This window comes from Neltuma alba, unplaced genomic scaffold, assembly GCF_004799145.2.
Source record: "Neltuma alba isolate B1F8T4 unplaced genomic scaffold, ASM479914v2 tig00012399_pilon, whole genome shotgun sequence".
NCBI lineage: Eukaryota > Viridiplantae > Streptophyta > Magnoliopsida > Fabales > Fabaceae > Neltuma > Neltuma alba.
Window position 1 is genome coordinate 1 of NW_021636892.1, and position 15424 is coordinate 15424.

Here is a 15424-nt window from a genome sequence, read left to right on the forward strand (position 1 = left end):
GTACATGACTAAGAGCACAAGTAGAGGAGGAAGGGTCAACTCATCTCCTCTTTGATTAAGGAAAATACAAAATTACAAGCCAAAAAGGTCATGCAACCCCAAACAAAAAAACTTCTGAAAAAAATTGCAGTATGAGAAATCCTTAAGTGTATATGCTGTACTAGCTAGCTGTACAATGAGCCTGTAAAATTCAGTAGAAGTGGATATTGTGAGGGTTAAAATGTGCTGAAACAACCTCCCTTCAGTAACATCCAATAGCTCTTTGCACTACTTCACAAAAAATCAATGCTCTCTATACTTCTTACTCTCATCTTTATCGCTTCTGTGTAATTTGTACAGTTTAATCAATGGTACAGAACTTGAAAAAGAAAAGAAGGGGAGAGAAGTGAAGGGAAAAGAAGCTAGATTGACTCTAGAGAGAGTATACGTAAGAATTTTCAAAGAAATAAATATATGATTCATTGTTTGTTTCATTTTCAACTTATATTCAAGATTGTGCATCTTGTTGTTCATGTTTAGTGTCATCGTCATTTTGGTCCTGAGATGGATGTTTATCTGAGTGAGAGCCATCTGCAAGGTGGTCAGACTGATCATGAGAAGCAGTGTTCTTTTTGTGAGCAGTGACTTGCTTGACATGGTTGTAATCTCCTTTCTCCATGAAAAGTTGAGCAAAGTGGTGCCTGCAATACAGGACACCGTCAAGTGCAGCATAGGAGGAGTGTGTGAGAGGACACCCTGCATGAGCACACCTAAAGCAAGTCTTGTGGTAGCATTCTCCTTCCAGTGTCACCTTTTGCAACAACAAACACAAGTTTATATTTAACAAGGCCTGCAACTTTTTTCTTCCTGTTTACATCACAATTCTGAGTGGGAAGCATTTGAAATTACAAACCTTTTCCAGAGGATAGACAGTTTTAGTGCAAACTGCACATTTGTCCTGGGTTCCACTGAACAATGAAGAGAGTTTATTTGAGTTCTTGCTCTGTTCACATCCCAGGAAGAGGAGAAAAAAGGTTATTTCAGCAAGAGTATTGCAAATGAACGATTACAGTGGGTCAATGTGTTGCACAGAGTCTGATGAATAAATCATGCTACTCACGGCTTGCGACTTCTTAAAGAGTTTTTACATTATATACGGATGGCTCAAAACAAATACAAATACCTTCAGCCATATGCCCATAAGCTTCTTTCAGTCAACTAAATCAATTTTTAACTATCATGACAGCAAATAAACTTAAACTCTGAACCCTCATTCTTCAATAATAATATCAGATGGCTCTTATATTGTTTCTACCAAGAATATCCTTAGAGTTTGTTAGAAAAAGCATACAAAAAAGGGAGGATATCGAGCATACCGTCTCATGTGATTTTTCAGAAGACTTTGCTGCAATGTTTGTGAAAAAGTTTGTCAGTTAAATGGAAACTTATGAATGGAAGCAATAATCTGCACTGCTTAACACTGAAAGAAATGAAATGAGATGAAAGATTGATCATGTTGTCATTACCTGTGTGAAAGTTCTTGCTGAAATTTCCAGATTCCTTGAAAAGCTGCTCAAAATGAGGCTTGCAATACAGAACTCCATCCATTGAGGAGTAGCTACTCATCTGCCCATCATATTAACTTTGTTTGATTCACATTCATTGCAGTTTAAATATAACTTTCAAATATCAAGATTCTGAGAATTTCATCCTCTTTATGAATTTACTGAACTTGACTCAAATTGATTCCAGCTCAATAGGACCTCTAAAAAGATCAAATTCTTATCACCACTTCTTCTAATTATTAAGACTAAAAGATGTGTCATAGTTCACATGTAAACTAAATTTCATCAATTTTTGAAGAAAAAGACATGAAACTGAGGATAAAATCGGCAAAAGAAATAGTACAGACATAAAAACAAAGGAGGATACCGAAAGGAACCCCTTGCAGTGACTGCATCTAAAGCAAGATTTATGGTAAGGAACTCCCTCAAGAGACAACAGATCCACCACATACACAGTCTTATCACATGCATTGCATTTATCCAATGTTCCTGTAAATGCCATTTCTCTTCCTTAAACAAACAAATTACAACGTGCGTACAAATATATGTACTGTATATTGTATGTGTGTTTCTGCTGTTCCTTAACTGACCCAAACGATATAACTGAGGATTGAAGGGATGCTGAAAGAGACAGGACTCATACTACAAAATGGAACGATAAAACAGAGCCATTGGTTGATTGGGTTAGATTATGTGTTAGGAAATATTTTGAGACAAAGATGGAAAACTTAAGGCGTGATTTGTGGATGCAATCCAATTGATTGGAGTGAATGAAGGGTTGCTTCCTTTTGACTTTTTCAAGGCTCCACAATTAAAGAATGATGCATTTAAACATAACTAATTAAATTAAACCCTTGTCACATAAGTAATTAAATCAATGAGTCTGAGACGCCAACAGGGATACTTAAATTTAGAGTGTAGTTTAAGGTTGAAATGATAGTTGTGCCCAAATAATTGTCCTTTTAAAATGGCGCGAGTGCACCGGGTTCCTCTCGAAAACAGTATATTGAAGTTTACAAAATTTTAATTTATTTTGTATTTTTAATATTCTTATTTTGTATCCTTAACATAAGTATTACGTTCTGATATATTTTACGCTATATTACTAATTTAATTAAAAACGTCTTATATTTGCACTTACTCTCACATATATTCGATAATAATTTTTAACTGTGAATTTAAAAGTAGTAATTAAGAATTATAAAATAATAAAATTTAAACCACTCATATTAAATGTCAAATAATATGTAAACTGATATCAGGTGTATCCTCCTGCTTATGTGCTCCTTCCATTTCCACCCATTGGTTCAATTTCAAGTTTTCAACATCAAAAAGACTATTACCCAAGGGAAAAAAAAAAAAAACGTTAAAAAGACTATACTAGCCTGCTTCAAGCAAAGCAAGTTCCAGGCTTGAACATATTTTGTGATGATCAAACCTTATTACTGCTCTCAACAACAAATGAAAACTAATGCCCTCTAGGGGATTTAGTCTGGACAAATACAGAAAAATAAGGAAACTGTCGTAATGGGTAAAACTCATGAGGCCAAGGTCATCCAATGGCAGACACGATCATGGAGGCAATACTACTTGTTGGCAGAGAAAGAGATCTGAAATGGTCTTTCCATGGCGATCAATTCTTCGAGAGCAGTTGACGCCACCATCTAGGATGTTTCTGACAACAACATTCAACGACTGGATTCCCTTGACTTCATATATCTCTACCTTAACATTATCATTCATCCATCTGTATCTTTCACTTCCTGCATCTAAGTCCAAAGCAGACAACTTCAAAAGAGGAGAGACCACTGCTTTTACCCACTGGGGCGTGATAATCTGCTTCAACCTCTCAACATCAGGGGGGAAATGTGGGATAAGAGAAAAGTTTAAATCATTTCCTTTATCACCAGCTCGGCTGTGGGCTAAGCGGTACAGAGGAATCTTCTGGCCAGAAGGGGCAGGTGAAGCTAATTCTGAGAAAGAATTGTCAGTTTCAGCTTGTACATGTATTGGCCATATCAATGTATGAGTCAGATTGCATTCAGGAACGACCACTTTATCTGAAGGGCTTGTCCTGCAGCTCTTCACATCAATTCGCCAGAAAACATCCTCTCGCCTAACCTGTAGGGATTAGTGTCTTGATTAGTCAAGAAATCACGGCCTTCTAACTTTTCACTAATTTTATTTGCAAAATAAATAAATAAACAATATAATCTAACAAGATTAAAGGATGAAAACAGAAAATTTATTTAGTTTTGATTATAAAGTGCACATAAGTGAGGTTTACGTGCAGGCATATGCGTGTACGGGTATAACAGTGGTCAAGAGAGAGAAGAATACCAATCTCTTTTCTAGAAGAATTTCTTTCTTCACTCCAGTACTGCATTCAAGAAACAGGAAAAACTTATCACAGTTATTATAAAGGTTATTGGGCATCGAAGATCATAACAAGAAGGAAAAATATCTATCATTAAGTTTACGGAATAAAGTAGCTCTTTGTATTCAAACAAACCCAGTTTCAATTTTTGGGACCCACCTCATTTAGAAGTTCAGCTAACCGGGCAATGATCCATTTATATGATAGCAATCAAAACAGGAACAGTTTTCAAAAGCCAAGTGAAACTAATGAAATTGCAAATTGCAGGTTATATACTTGATACTTCTTCTTCACAACAATCTATCAATGACCAATCCGGCAACAAAACTAAATGACAGAAAAAGTACATATGCGGTTAGTTCTTCCTTGATTTCAGAACATTTTTTTTCTTTCATAAATATTTATAAAAGAAATTTTCATTTCAGAAAGATTTAGATTTAAGAATAGAGAATATATCATTCTAAGAAAGTAAAAGACGAAGAAACAAAACAAAACAAAACAAAAGGACGCAATGCGTCAGTATAAAAGCGCCATTCAATCCCTCTATAACCAGCAATAGACCAAATTAGCAGATGACCGCAAAGACGCCAGAAGAGATCAAAATTACATGGTGGAAGGTTATATTGACAACATAGAAATAACTACGTAATTATTGGTGCTTCCAACAAATTCAGAAATGCTAATTCGATGCAAAATTAAAATTTCAGCTTTTTTTTTTCCTGTGAACTCGTCAAATGCCAAATAAGAAGATAAAGACTGTCAATTGAACCCTGACGCAATATTTACATATATAAATACTCCACAGGAAGAACTTTAATTAAAAAAATTTTGCATACTAGACTTAAATGGAGGATGTCGAAGAGCATTGACCTGATACCACCGCCACCAGCAGGCCCATTTGTATACAATGCCGTAAATTCTCTAGTAAATTGGACAGCATGTTCCTTCTGTGCAAACAGTCCATCCATCCGTAACCTTATATCTTCACTAGTCTCCCAGGATGAAGAATTTGCATCAATGCTGGTAGCCTTTAGGCTATCAACTCCAATTATATAAGCAAGAATTTGGGAGTTAAGATTGGGAAACGATTCTCCCATCCATGATCTAACCTAATCAAGTACATGAACAAAATGTTAATTGATGGAGAGCAGCAAGGACCAAGCAGTTGCATGTTTTGTCCAAAGCATTAATTTCTTTCACCTAGTACCTTAACTAACTATAAAACTTCCTAACTAGTCAACTTAGCTCCTCTAACTAGTTATTTTTATTGAGAGTTAACTAATTTTAACTAACTTTCTTAATTTGCATAAATTAATTAATTGGAGTTTATAAAAAGGGCCGCAGGGAGTAATTCATTAAAGTACACGGAACAAAAAGAATCATTACGTCTCACTGGTCTGAATGTTTGCTTCATGAAAAGGTTGTAAAAGTTACCAAAAATTCAGCAGCTTTAGCACGTTTGACACATTCATAGCCACCATAAGATATCTCTCCCCATCCCTTCCATCCGCACTCCTGAAAAAGGTATATGATGCATCAAAACAAATGGGAAAAACCGAATGCCTCCTTTGTACAAACTTCAGGAAACAAATCGTGCATTGAAATATCGGCTAATATCTTACATAATTAAAGCCACAAACAAGCTCTCAAAACATAATGAAGAAGAAGGTGACTGAAGGCAAAGCTGCCTCTAAAATATTATTTCAGAAAAAAAAAAGCCTAAATTATTTCATATTGTTTCTGAAATTGAGCAGCTAATTTTCATGCAGCAGGAGGGCATGCAATACAAAATATTTTTACTTAAAAAAGAAATTAAAATGAAAAAGAAAGTAAAATGAAATGTAAGATTGTATGGTATACACTATGTTAATGCCATTGAAAAGCATCACCGTAAAATAACCCTCAAAAGTTATCAGAAGTCAAAGTTTTTTCTTTTGTCCAGAAGATGTCCAAGTTGACCATTATATGCATAACATTTCAAACAAAGTATGCAGTTGATTGAGAAGTAGCTTGGATCTTACAACTACAGCAGGATGACAGCCAAGACTAAACAATAAACTATCACCACACAAGACAGTGCAATAGGACCACTTTTTATGACAGGAAAAAGAAAAACTAAGATAAGATCGTGGAAGTAAGTTCCTAATTTATTTAATTCAAGTCCTACATGCTCTTCTGAAGACAAGGATTAAAAATCACACCTTTGGAACCAACTGCAGAAGTTCATTAGGAACTGGTTTAATGGAGGGTTTTGCCCCAATGCAGAGAACACTACAGCTTGAAATTGGAAGGAAAGTAACATTCTGAAAATCAACAACCTGTTCAAGAACAAGATGAAAAATTTTCCCCATATGCCATCTTCTGATCATAACAGTACCTTCTTTTTGTCAAATAGCATGACCAACATGACACTAAACTTACTAAATCAGGGGTCACATAAGCACCAGGATCTCCAACCTCATAAAGTAGTTGTTCAGCACATGTACCGAAATTTAGTACTCCACCACTACCTTCCGCCTTTGCTACACACACTTGTCCATCAAAACAAACTTCAGCATAAGGAAGTGATAAATCCAGTAGCTTCTCAAAGGGTATATCTCGATACTTGTCTCCTACAATGTGTAAGATGAAATTTAAGAGAATCTATTTATTCGCCCAAATTCCAAAGTTGTATCTTATATGCTAGGAAAGAGATATGCAACATAAGCAGACCTGGATGCATGAAATATCCACCAGTGAGTTGGCAGCCACACTCTAGAAGGTGCCCAGCCAGAGATCCTTGTGCTAGTTGATTTAAGTCATCCCAATTCCAACCCAGCTCATAAACCTACACATATACCAGCATAATCACCAAAAATTTAATGTAGTTGGTATGCAGCATGCTCCACAGAAAACAAATTATTTTTTCCTTAAAGAATGCCCAATTAATTCAATGAATCCCATTAAGAACCTATTGTTACTCTCTCACCGGGTCACTTTCTTCATTGATCTTCTTTAATGGATAAGTTAGTTGAAGTCTCTATTTATCTCCTTAAACTAAAGAATCTATTTTGTAACCTAAAATATGAATAATTGTACAAACCCAACAAATCCCACAACTGAATCCTTCTGTACAAAAGTACAATTCAGTTCCTTCAAATAAGAACACACTTCGATGGAGGAATAGCTGGGGATTAGGATGAGACAAAAATATCAGATTCCATACCATAGGTGACAAGAATAAAGCAGCATCAGCAATTCTTGAAGTGATTATCACATTTGGTTGGTACTTTTCAAGACAACGAACAATAGGAGCTGCTCCCAGGTAGGTGCTGACACCCTTCACAAATAATTATATATAAAACTTGAATACTTTTACAGCACAATTGTCATGAAAATGCAAATGCAAATTTGTTCTTTTAATGTGCATGTTGTATGGGCTAATACGGGCCAATATCTTCTAATTATGGCTAAATTCCTCAATTAAAGAAAGATGATATGCAATAACAATTAACTTCGGTCAAATCCTTTAAACAACTATTGAGGATCAACTAAACTGGGGAAAAAAAAATTTATCACTAATTTCCTAAATTCTTGAAACATCAATAAATTTTGTAAGATTTCTCAAATGACAATGCAATAGCAGAAGCAAACAGGAAAAAACAAAGCTGTCACTTCGATGAACAAATATAAAGGAAAATAAATTCGCAACTTCCTGCATCTCCTAATTCTTAGTACATTTTAAATAAATGAAGAAACAATGCAAAAAATATCGTGAGTCAAGATTTTTCATATGAAAATGCAATAGTAAAGCCAGACAGGAAAAAAACAAAGCTGTCACTTCAATAGCAAATATGAAGGAAAATAAATTGACAATTTTCTGCAGAAAGAGAGAATTGGTTGGTTATCAACAAATAACTTGAAGCCAGAAAGAGAAATGACAGATAATGCATTAAATATATGATAGCAGATGCACCCAAGAGACTAGATTCTTACACCCTCCATGTTATGCAATCTCTCAGGTAAGCATCCTGAACCTGAAAAAAATAGACGAAGTTCGAATATTATAAAGATCTAATGTCGCAAAGTTAAGCGGAATGAATAATAAGAAAACCTCAGAAAGGCCCTTTAAAGAAGCTAATGGCAAAAGACAAAACAGAAAGCAGATATAACTATAAGGTTAAGTCCTAGAAAGTTAGAAATGGAAGTGCGAACTGCTTATTATAAAATCAGGTCTAGGTGCAACAGCTCCTACCAATTGGATTCTTCCAAAGTGTTCATCAATCAAAGAAGCAGAAACAATCTCCACACCATTGTCGCACTAAAACCGTCTTCCTAAAGGTGCAATCACCCAGTATACATCAAACATAATGGAAAATCTAAGTTGTAATAGTAGGTAAAATGAAATTCCATAGACAAATAAATAGAATTGCATTCGAATTGATATTTCAAAATGCCTCTTCATATTTGCAGAATTCATTTGAACTACAAAGTAAAGTGTGCAATGAAATTTAAATACCTAAACTGGCGGTGGATATCTCATGAGCAACAGCAACAGAAACATTAAGCCCCAGGCTGCTAGCTATTTCTAAGACTTTTGCTTGAGCACCCAGCGGGTCCACTTTAAGAAACAAAGAAAGGACTAAGTTAGAAAAATGAAATGCATCTATTTAGATACTGCGTCAATGCAAACCACAAGCACTATGCTATCATATGAACTCTCTTGACACTCAACAGCATCAAGTGATCCAATATGTGAAGTCTTAAAAATTCTTACTTGCACCCATATTGGTAATTATGCAAGTTCCTCTCTCTGTAGCTTGAGGCAGCAATGTATGCATCCAGTCAGATACTGCAATAGAAGTTTACAACTACCACGAACTTAAAATTAGAAAAATGAAAAAGACAGCATAGTAAAAAGATCAGTTGAACTTTCACTAATTCGATTGTATCACTCAGAAGGTGCAACTGGTGACACGGCTTAGGTAGAAGATACAGACGTAAACATAACCGCATTACTCATTCAAAAGCGGCTGAAATAAAAGCATGAAGAAGACAAAGTAGACTTCATTCAGAATTTTTATTTTGTTGTTGAGCTCAGTGCTAGAAATGAATCTCGATATTCCACGATGTAGCAATACACAAGTTGCCCTCCCAGGAAACACTTACTCCGCGAATCATACCCATCGCCTCCAGAAACCATGATTCGATAACGATCAGCAAGAGTACGCTCTGCCAGGCATTCAAGCACCAGGTAGTTTAGTTCTTTGGCTCTTCTGAGCAACTTAAGAGCAGCCAAAGGCCTGTCACCACCAAACCCTGCTCCACAGCCAATGTAAACCTTATCCCTTCGCCTCTTGGGACAATTTCTCTGTAATAAAATATCAACACAGTGAACTGCTCTGCTGACTTAACTGGTAGATGAATGGGAATGACTAGAAAGAGAACATTAGCGAAGGAACAAGAATTTTACCAGCTTGATCGAACAGTTATGGATTTCTTCTCCATCCTTGGTTTCCATCACTTTGTGTCACCGGGTTCTCCTGCTGTTATTCACATACGAATGCAGATATACCGATTATGAAGATTATATTCGAAGATGATTACCGCTCTGAATATAATAATTCGGAAGCGAACGCAGCGAAAGAAATTGTTTTTTCGCGCGGGTGAAAAAAGAAAAATTCAAAAACCAAAAAAAAAAAGGTGAAAGGAAAAGGACGAGGGAAAAAAATCTAGTCACCACAAAACTGGTTAGTGGAACTGGGCTCCTATGATCATCTCCACGAAGACAGCATTAGCAACTAGCAAGCAAACTCTTCCGTACTGGAGGAGGCGAATTTTTCGAATGCCTACGTGTATAAATAGAGACGTGCCACCTCAGCGGCACGTGCCAGATAACGTTGAATTTTATATATACGTACATACATTTATATATATATATATATATACTCCTCCCGTCCTTAATATAAGACACAATTCTTGAGTTAGTTTTGGTCCTAAACATAAGACTCATTCCTCATATTTATCAATTTTCTCTAAATTACCCCCATGGATACTCCTTCAACCATAATTAAGTATAAGAGAGAGGGGGTATTAAGAAAGATGACTATGGTATTTTAGGAAAAATATGTCACTTTTCTTATAATTAACTAACTTACCTAACTTCCTTAATCTAAACAAATTAGTTCAATGGGTCTTATATTAAAGATCGGAGGAGTATATATATTAATATTATGATATATCTTATAGTTTTTTCTGATGGTCTTACCCCATCAGATATGCCATAAAAAAGAAGAAAAAGGAGAAGAATACATCTCCTTGTTCCCACAAATATTACCATCTCTTACCATCCAAAATATCAGGAGCGCCTCCTTTAACCCCAGGGCAATGAGTTGCAAAATGTCCTCTATAAAACAAATCTACTCGTCCTCTGACATTTAAAGAGATCGGGTTTGCTGATGTTGAGAGATGGAAGAAGCGCTTGTGTCTGAGGGATCACAGGGTTTACGGTTGGAAGAAGGGAAGGCAAAAGAAATAAGAGAAACATAATAAATGTACAAGTAAATTCCATTTCATCACTTTATCTTATATACCAAATAAATCATATGATCGAATATGATCGAATGCAAAGAACCTATTGAAAGTTACAACAAAGTAAATCCTTGGAGGTATGAAACTCTGCATAATTTCCTCCGTATCAGAAGAAATTCCCCAATCTACTCTGCCTTGATTTGACTCTGCCAATATTCCTTTTCCCATAGTTGTGCCTGTCTGGTTGCATTAGCTTTTCTGTCCCGGAAATCTTTCAGGAAGGAAACATCATCAGGAGGAATTGAGCATGGAAGTGAATCACTGGGAAACTTGACGAGCGACTCCTCCATGAACTTCCTCCAGTTTCCTTGTGCACCACACGCCATTGTTTCTGGACACAGCTCCGTAGCTGTAGGAGGCACTGTTGGTTTGAACTTTAACAGCTTTGCATATTCGTTCAAAAGATGAAACATGTAGTCGTATACATAGTCTATTTTCAAGTCCTCCTGCATGAACCTGCTAGCAGCTTCCCCTATTGCCTGAGCCTGCTCAAACCAAAACATTTCTCTTCTTTGGATTAAACTAATAACTTAGCAAGAATGGCTTGGTTTTGGTTTTCAAGTGGCAGTGTTAATATTACCTGATGAGTGTGATTGTTGCCCCATTCAACAGCAAATTTGAGAGAAGTGCACTTGGAAGAATCACTGACGGGCCAATAGTGTTGTAAAGGCATCATGCCTCTGATGAAGAAGTCATAGTACTTTGGCCTTACGTACAGTGTCATAGCATCACAAGCCAGTATGTATTTCTCACTCACCGACCATGCCCATCCTTCTATGTATATCTTATACCTAACCACAACAAAACAAAACAAAATGATACTCCAGCACAAATCTCTGCTGTTAAATAAAGTTTGAATATGGCTATAGATAAAGGAAAGTTGATCCTTGATATTCTCTTCTATCCAAAATCTGTTTTGTTAGCTTGATTCAGTGGCTAAGAGCTAGAAAAGGGCACAATCCAACAGCTATACAATGTAATGAATGAGTTAGCTGTGGAATCAAGCCTCACAAACCAGATTTGGAATAGAACGCAACAGGGTTTCTGATAAAGGACCCTTCCCTACCTATGGGTGCATTGGTCCTCTAACTTGGATGCTTTATACCCTTGTTTGGACTCTTGTACCCAATCCTGTCATGAATTCAAACACATAACATATATTATAACTGATCAGCACAATCAAAAATAGCCACAAGTTTTAATGTGTTATCAAGTACTTTCAACAAATGCATGACATGTCAAAGAATGTCCTCACACTGAATTAGGAGTTCGTGCATGTTGGTTATGATTTGTCATTTATCGACATACCAGATTATTGAAACATAGAAAGTTGAATACCTGAACGTAGATACGAGTGTTCCAATCATGTTCATTAGAAACATTACACTTCATAAGGTCTCTTCTGGTAGGAGCCACGTGAGGGTTTCCCTTCCAATAAGCGTAAGGCACTCTGTCCTCCCACTTGATCTTCTTGTTCCCTTCTTTTATATCTTCTAATGTATCTTTCCATGGCTTTAAATTTATCTCAGCCCTATCATGAGTTCACAACATTAATGGGCGTAAAAATGATTTGATTAACATCTATATTCTAGAGAATTGAAGCATATCAAGCTAAATTCACAATCAATATCAATACATAACATGTGGAATGCATTATTTATAAATAGCAAACAGTAAGCCTCATTTGAAATCAATTTATTAGACTGTGCTTTTGCGGAAAAACCAGATGAAGTTATCAATTTTGTGGTGAGAGATTAGTTTGGATGGTTGCGGAATCGTTGTGTGAGAAAATGCAAGACAACATGGGTTAAGCAAGGGCAATGGGGAAGCATTCCAGTACACTATAAACAACATATGAGCTGGAAATATGACGATCAAGAATTGTGTCTTGCATCATAAATTCTGACTGGAAATCGTACATCTTCATTAAAAATATCCTCTCTTAAAAGAAAATTCATTAGGAATCATTTAATAATTTGGATTCTTAGAGAGACTAACTTAGTTGCTGATTAGCTCATTAAGGCTACTATCGAGGAGATATGCCCATCTAGTTGGATTTGCCCCCCCTCATCTTTTGTTGAAAGTTGAAACTATTGGATAAGGATGCTAAAGTTTCGACTGAAAAAGTTAAGATAGGGGTGGGTTGATTTGTATTAATTTTCTGAATTTTGCTATGTCTTCTGACTCCGTTGGTTGATATTGATATATGACGTTTTTTCTTTTTGGGGGGGGGGGGGAGTACTAAGATTTTTTTTGAAAAAAAAAAAAGCACTTTCTTAAACATATATGTCAGGATTATGAAATAATTACCATCCCCAAAAGGACCAATCCGGAAAGACGATGTCTAAACTCCGGTCGTCGGAGCAATATCGAAACAAGGGTGGTGGGCTGGCCTGTGGTCCACGGTGATGCCGGGAAGCTACGACGGGCCTATCATCACAGTCAAACATCATCTCCAAATCAGGCAATTTGGACGGGTACCATCTCGTGAGTTGCAATATGCCCCACAGAGTAAACAGGTCTCTGGTCTGTATTGACTTCCTATACTTGTCCACGTACACCCTCCCGTCCAGGATCACCACCCTAAAATGGGCCGTCCTTCTCGCCCCCTCCACCATGTCCCTCGTGATTCCCGTCTCCCTCCAGGGCCGTAGATCTTCGTGGATGAATCTGAAGTGGGCGGGACACGTGCGGTTCCATGGACGGCTAGGATTGTGCCTGGCCGGGTAGTCTCTTGAGCATGTTTGCGTCTCGTTTTGTTTGGCGCATTTCAGAGGGAATTCTTGCCTAATTGGTGGGGGAAGAATCTTCTCTTCTGACCTGGAAACTCCTGCAAATATTGACTACAAATAAAGCCCAAAAATTATTTTTTTTAAAAAAGTATTATTCATTTTTCTACTTACTGTACACATTTGTTTTCTTATATATATAGATGAATTAATTGTAGCCCCATATTTTATATGGGGTATAAAGTGAATTTTATTTCTATAACTGATCACTAGTGCACTTAGAATCTGAATTAATTAATCAGGGCAAAACAAATTTCTGGTAAAAATTTCCTAAAATTCCAATGGAAAGAATTCATCTTTATTATATATGCTATTAATAATTAATACTTTATAAATGCTTCTCCCCCGGAATTATACAAGCAAATCTAAGTGCTGGGATTCACAGTGGACCCACAATTTCCTTATAATTTATCCAGCCAACTGAATGAGTTTAATTTTAAATACAGAAAACCAAATCGACCAAAACCCATCAATATCACTGTTACTAATCTGTTGAAATCTGAAAATACTTGAGCTAAACCCATAGTATCATATGAACAGTGAATATGATTGAATTACCATCTACACTTAAGCAAATCCACTGGGTAATTTGGATGAAACGATGTTTAGTGAAGCAGATGAACCAAAATTTTGAACAACTTCTTACTTACATTTGAGTAAACAGATAAAATAAAACTGATCATGAGAAAATGCATCTGTGAGTTTGGTAATTAAATGGCATGCGCTTGAATAGAATAAGTTAATGGTGCGTGATAATTGATATTGAACTCACCACGTCAAACCTGCCGGCGAATGAAGATAATAGAGTGGCCACGAAGCAGAAGACGACGACGACTATGGTGGTGGCAGCAGCCGATGCCGGAGTCTTCATGGGCCACCACTGGTACAGCCACCGCAGTCTCTGACGAGGATTGGAGGAAGAAGAACGACCCCAGAAGAGTTTCAGGTATATCTCGTTATCCCTCTTCATGCTCTCCCCTGAGCCTTCTCTGTGATATATGTATGTATAGTTCTGCTCACTTCTGGGTCAGATATATTTGCAGAGTTTGATTGTTGCTGGTGACATATATGGAATCCTCAAAACGTGTTTGGGTGAGTTTGATCTGTGCATGTGGAGGGACTGCGAGAGGAGGAGGGGGAGAAAGAAGGTCCCATCACTCATAATTACAAAACGTTGACCCCTTCTTTATAAGTCTCGTTTCTTAACTTTTCTTTCCATGCATCCTGTCTTTAATATTTAACATAAGATTGGTTGCCTCGTCTAAATAGATTTAAGAAAAAAAAAACTAGTTAAGTTAACTATTTATAGTAATTAAGTGTTATTTTTTTAAAAATGTTTGTACTAATCATACGTATTAGCTTACCGCGATAAGAAATATGAAAGTACAATCTGGATATTCTTTAAAAAAACAGTACGAGTCCCCTTATCGTCTTATATTGATCCCTTAGTTAATCTGGGTAAATTTTTTTAAAAAAAGTTTTCGGGTTAATGTAATATGGATATTGATTATTTAAGCTGGCAGCTGGCTGTTTGCTCCATAATCCAACGTCACTGGTGCCCGCCCGATGTAAAATCATCATCATTCTTAATTTGAGATTTTGTAATTTTAAAAATATTTTTTTAGAATTTTTTTAAGAACAAATATAGTGGTGGGATATATACTAGTGGTTTTTTTTAAATCTCTATGCAATTTGTTACTTCCTATGAATGAGTATTTTAATAATTAAGAACTTTTATTAATTTAGTTAGTTGTAATGTCCAGAAAAGTGTTTTTTTAATGGAAATAAATTTATTCAAAAGAACAAGTAAATACAAGAAGGCATAACACGATTACAAAGCAGCCCTCAGAAAAGTGTTTAATAAAAAGGATCAAAGCCAATCACTCCAAGGTTCTATAGAAAGAATCGGAAGAAATATTACACTTTTTTTTTTTTTGCCAACACACTATTTATTAATTATAAATAATCCAGTTTATTAAAATTTTATAAGGTAAATATGTAATTTTATTTCTAATCTTATTTCTTAAGTACACCCAGTTAGTACAATTTTATTCATAATTCTTTTTTACAACTTTACCCATAATCTCTTTTTTATGTAAATTTATTAGGGTAAACTTGGGTCCACCCAGTTAGACAATAATTTG

The 15424-nt window shown here is 36.1% G+C and overlaps 3 protein-coding genes across 4 annotated transcripts; all 3 read right to left on the bottom strand.

Annotated features, from left to right (window-relative positions):
- Positions 1-487: 487 nt before the first annotated feature.
- LOC114726679 (LIM domain-containing protein PLIM2c-like) lies at positions 488-2046 on the bottom strand. Its single transcript, XM_028913349.1, has 5 exons — positions 1912-2046; positions 1506-1605; positions 1356-1384; positions 893-982; positions 488-790 (listed from the first exon to the last, which is right to left on the bottom strand). Exons 1-5 carry the CDS (start codon positions 2044-2046, stop codon positions 488-490), a joined length of 657 nt encoding a protein of 218 aa, XP_028769182.1.
- Positions 2047-2750: 704 nt separating this feature from the next.
- Positions 2751-9580, bottom strand: LOC114726681 (uncharacterized). 2 transcript variants are annotated; one of them, XM_028913350.1, is made up of 13 exons: positions 9374-9580; positions 9070-9271; positions 8678-8752; positions 8420-8521; positions 7897-7937; positions 7127-7240; positions 6634-6748; positions 6343-6533; positions 6123-6239; positions 5356-5436; positions 4792-5030; positions 3885-3924; positions 2751-3665 (listed from the first exon to the last, which is right to left on the bottom strand). In XM_028913350.1, exons 1-13 carry the CDS (start codon positions 9419-9421, stop codon positions 3117-3119), a joined length of 1914 nt encoding a protein of 637 aa, XP_028769183.1. In that variant the 5' UTR covers positions 9422-9580; the 3' UTR covers positions 2751-3116. The 2 variants fall into 2 exon arrangements, with proteins under 2 accessions (XP_028769183.1, XP_028769184.1); XM_028913351.1 differs by lacking the exon at positions 9374-9580 and having other exon boundaries at positions 8678-8771; positions 9070-9149.
- An 897-nt stretch (positions 9581-10477) lies between these two features.
- Positions 10478-14313, bottom strand: LOC114726682 (O-glucosyltransferase rumi homolog). Its single transcript, XM_028913352.1, has 6 exons — positions 14053-14313; positions 12802-13334; positions 11830-12022; positions 11558-11622; positions 11072-11282; positions 10478-10976 (listed from the first exon to the last, which is right to left on the bottom strand). The coding sequence occupies exons 1-6, from the start codon at positions 14248-14250 to the stop codon at positions 10617-10619; spliced, it is 1560 nt and encodes a 519-aa protein (XP_028769185.1). The 5' UTR covers positions 14251-14313; the 3' UTR covers positions 10478-10616.
- Positions 14314-15424: the final 1111 nt, after the last annotated feature.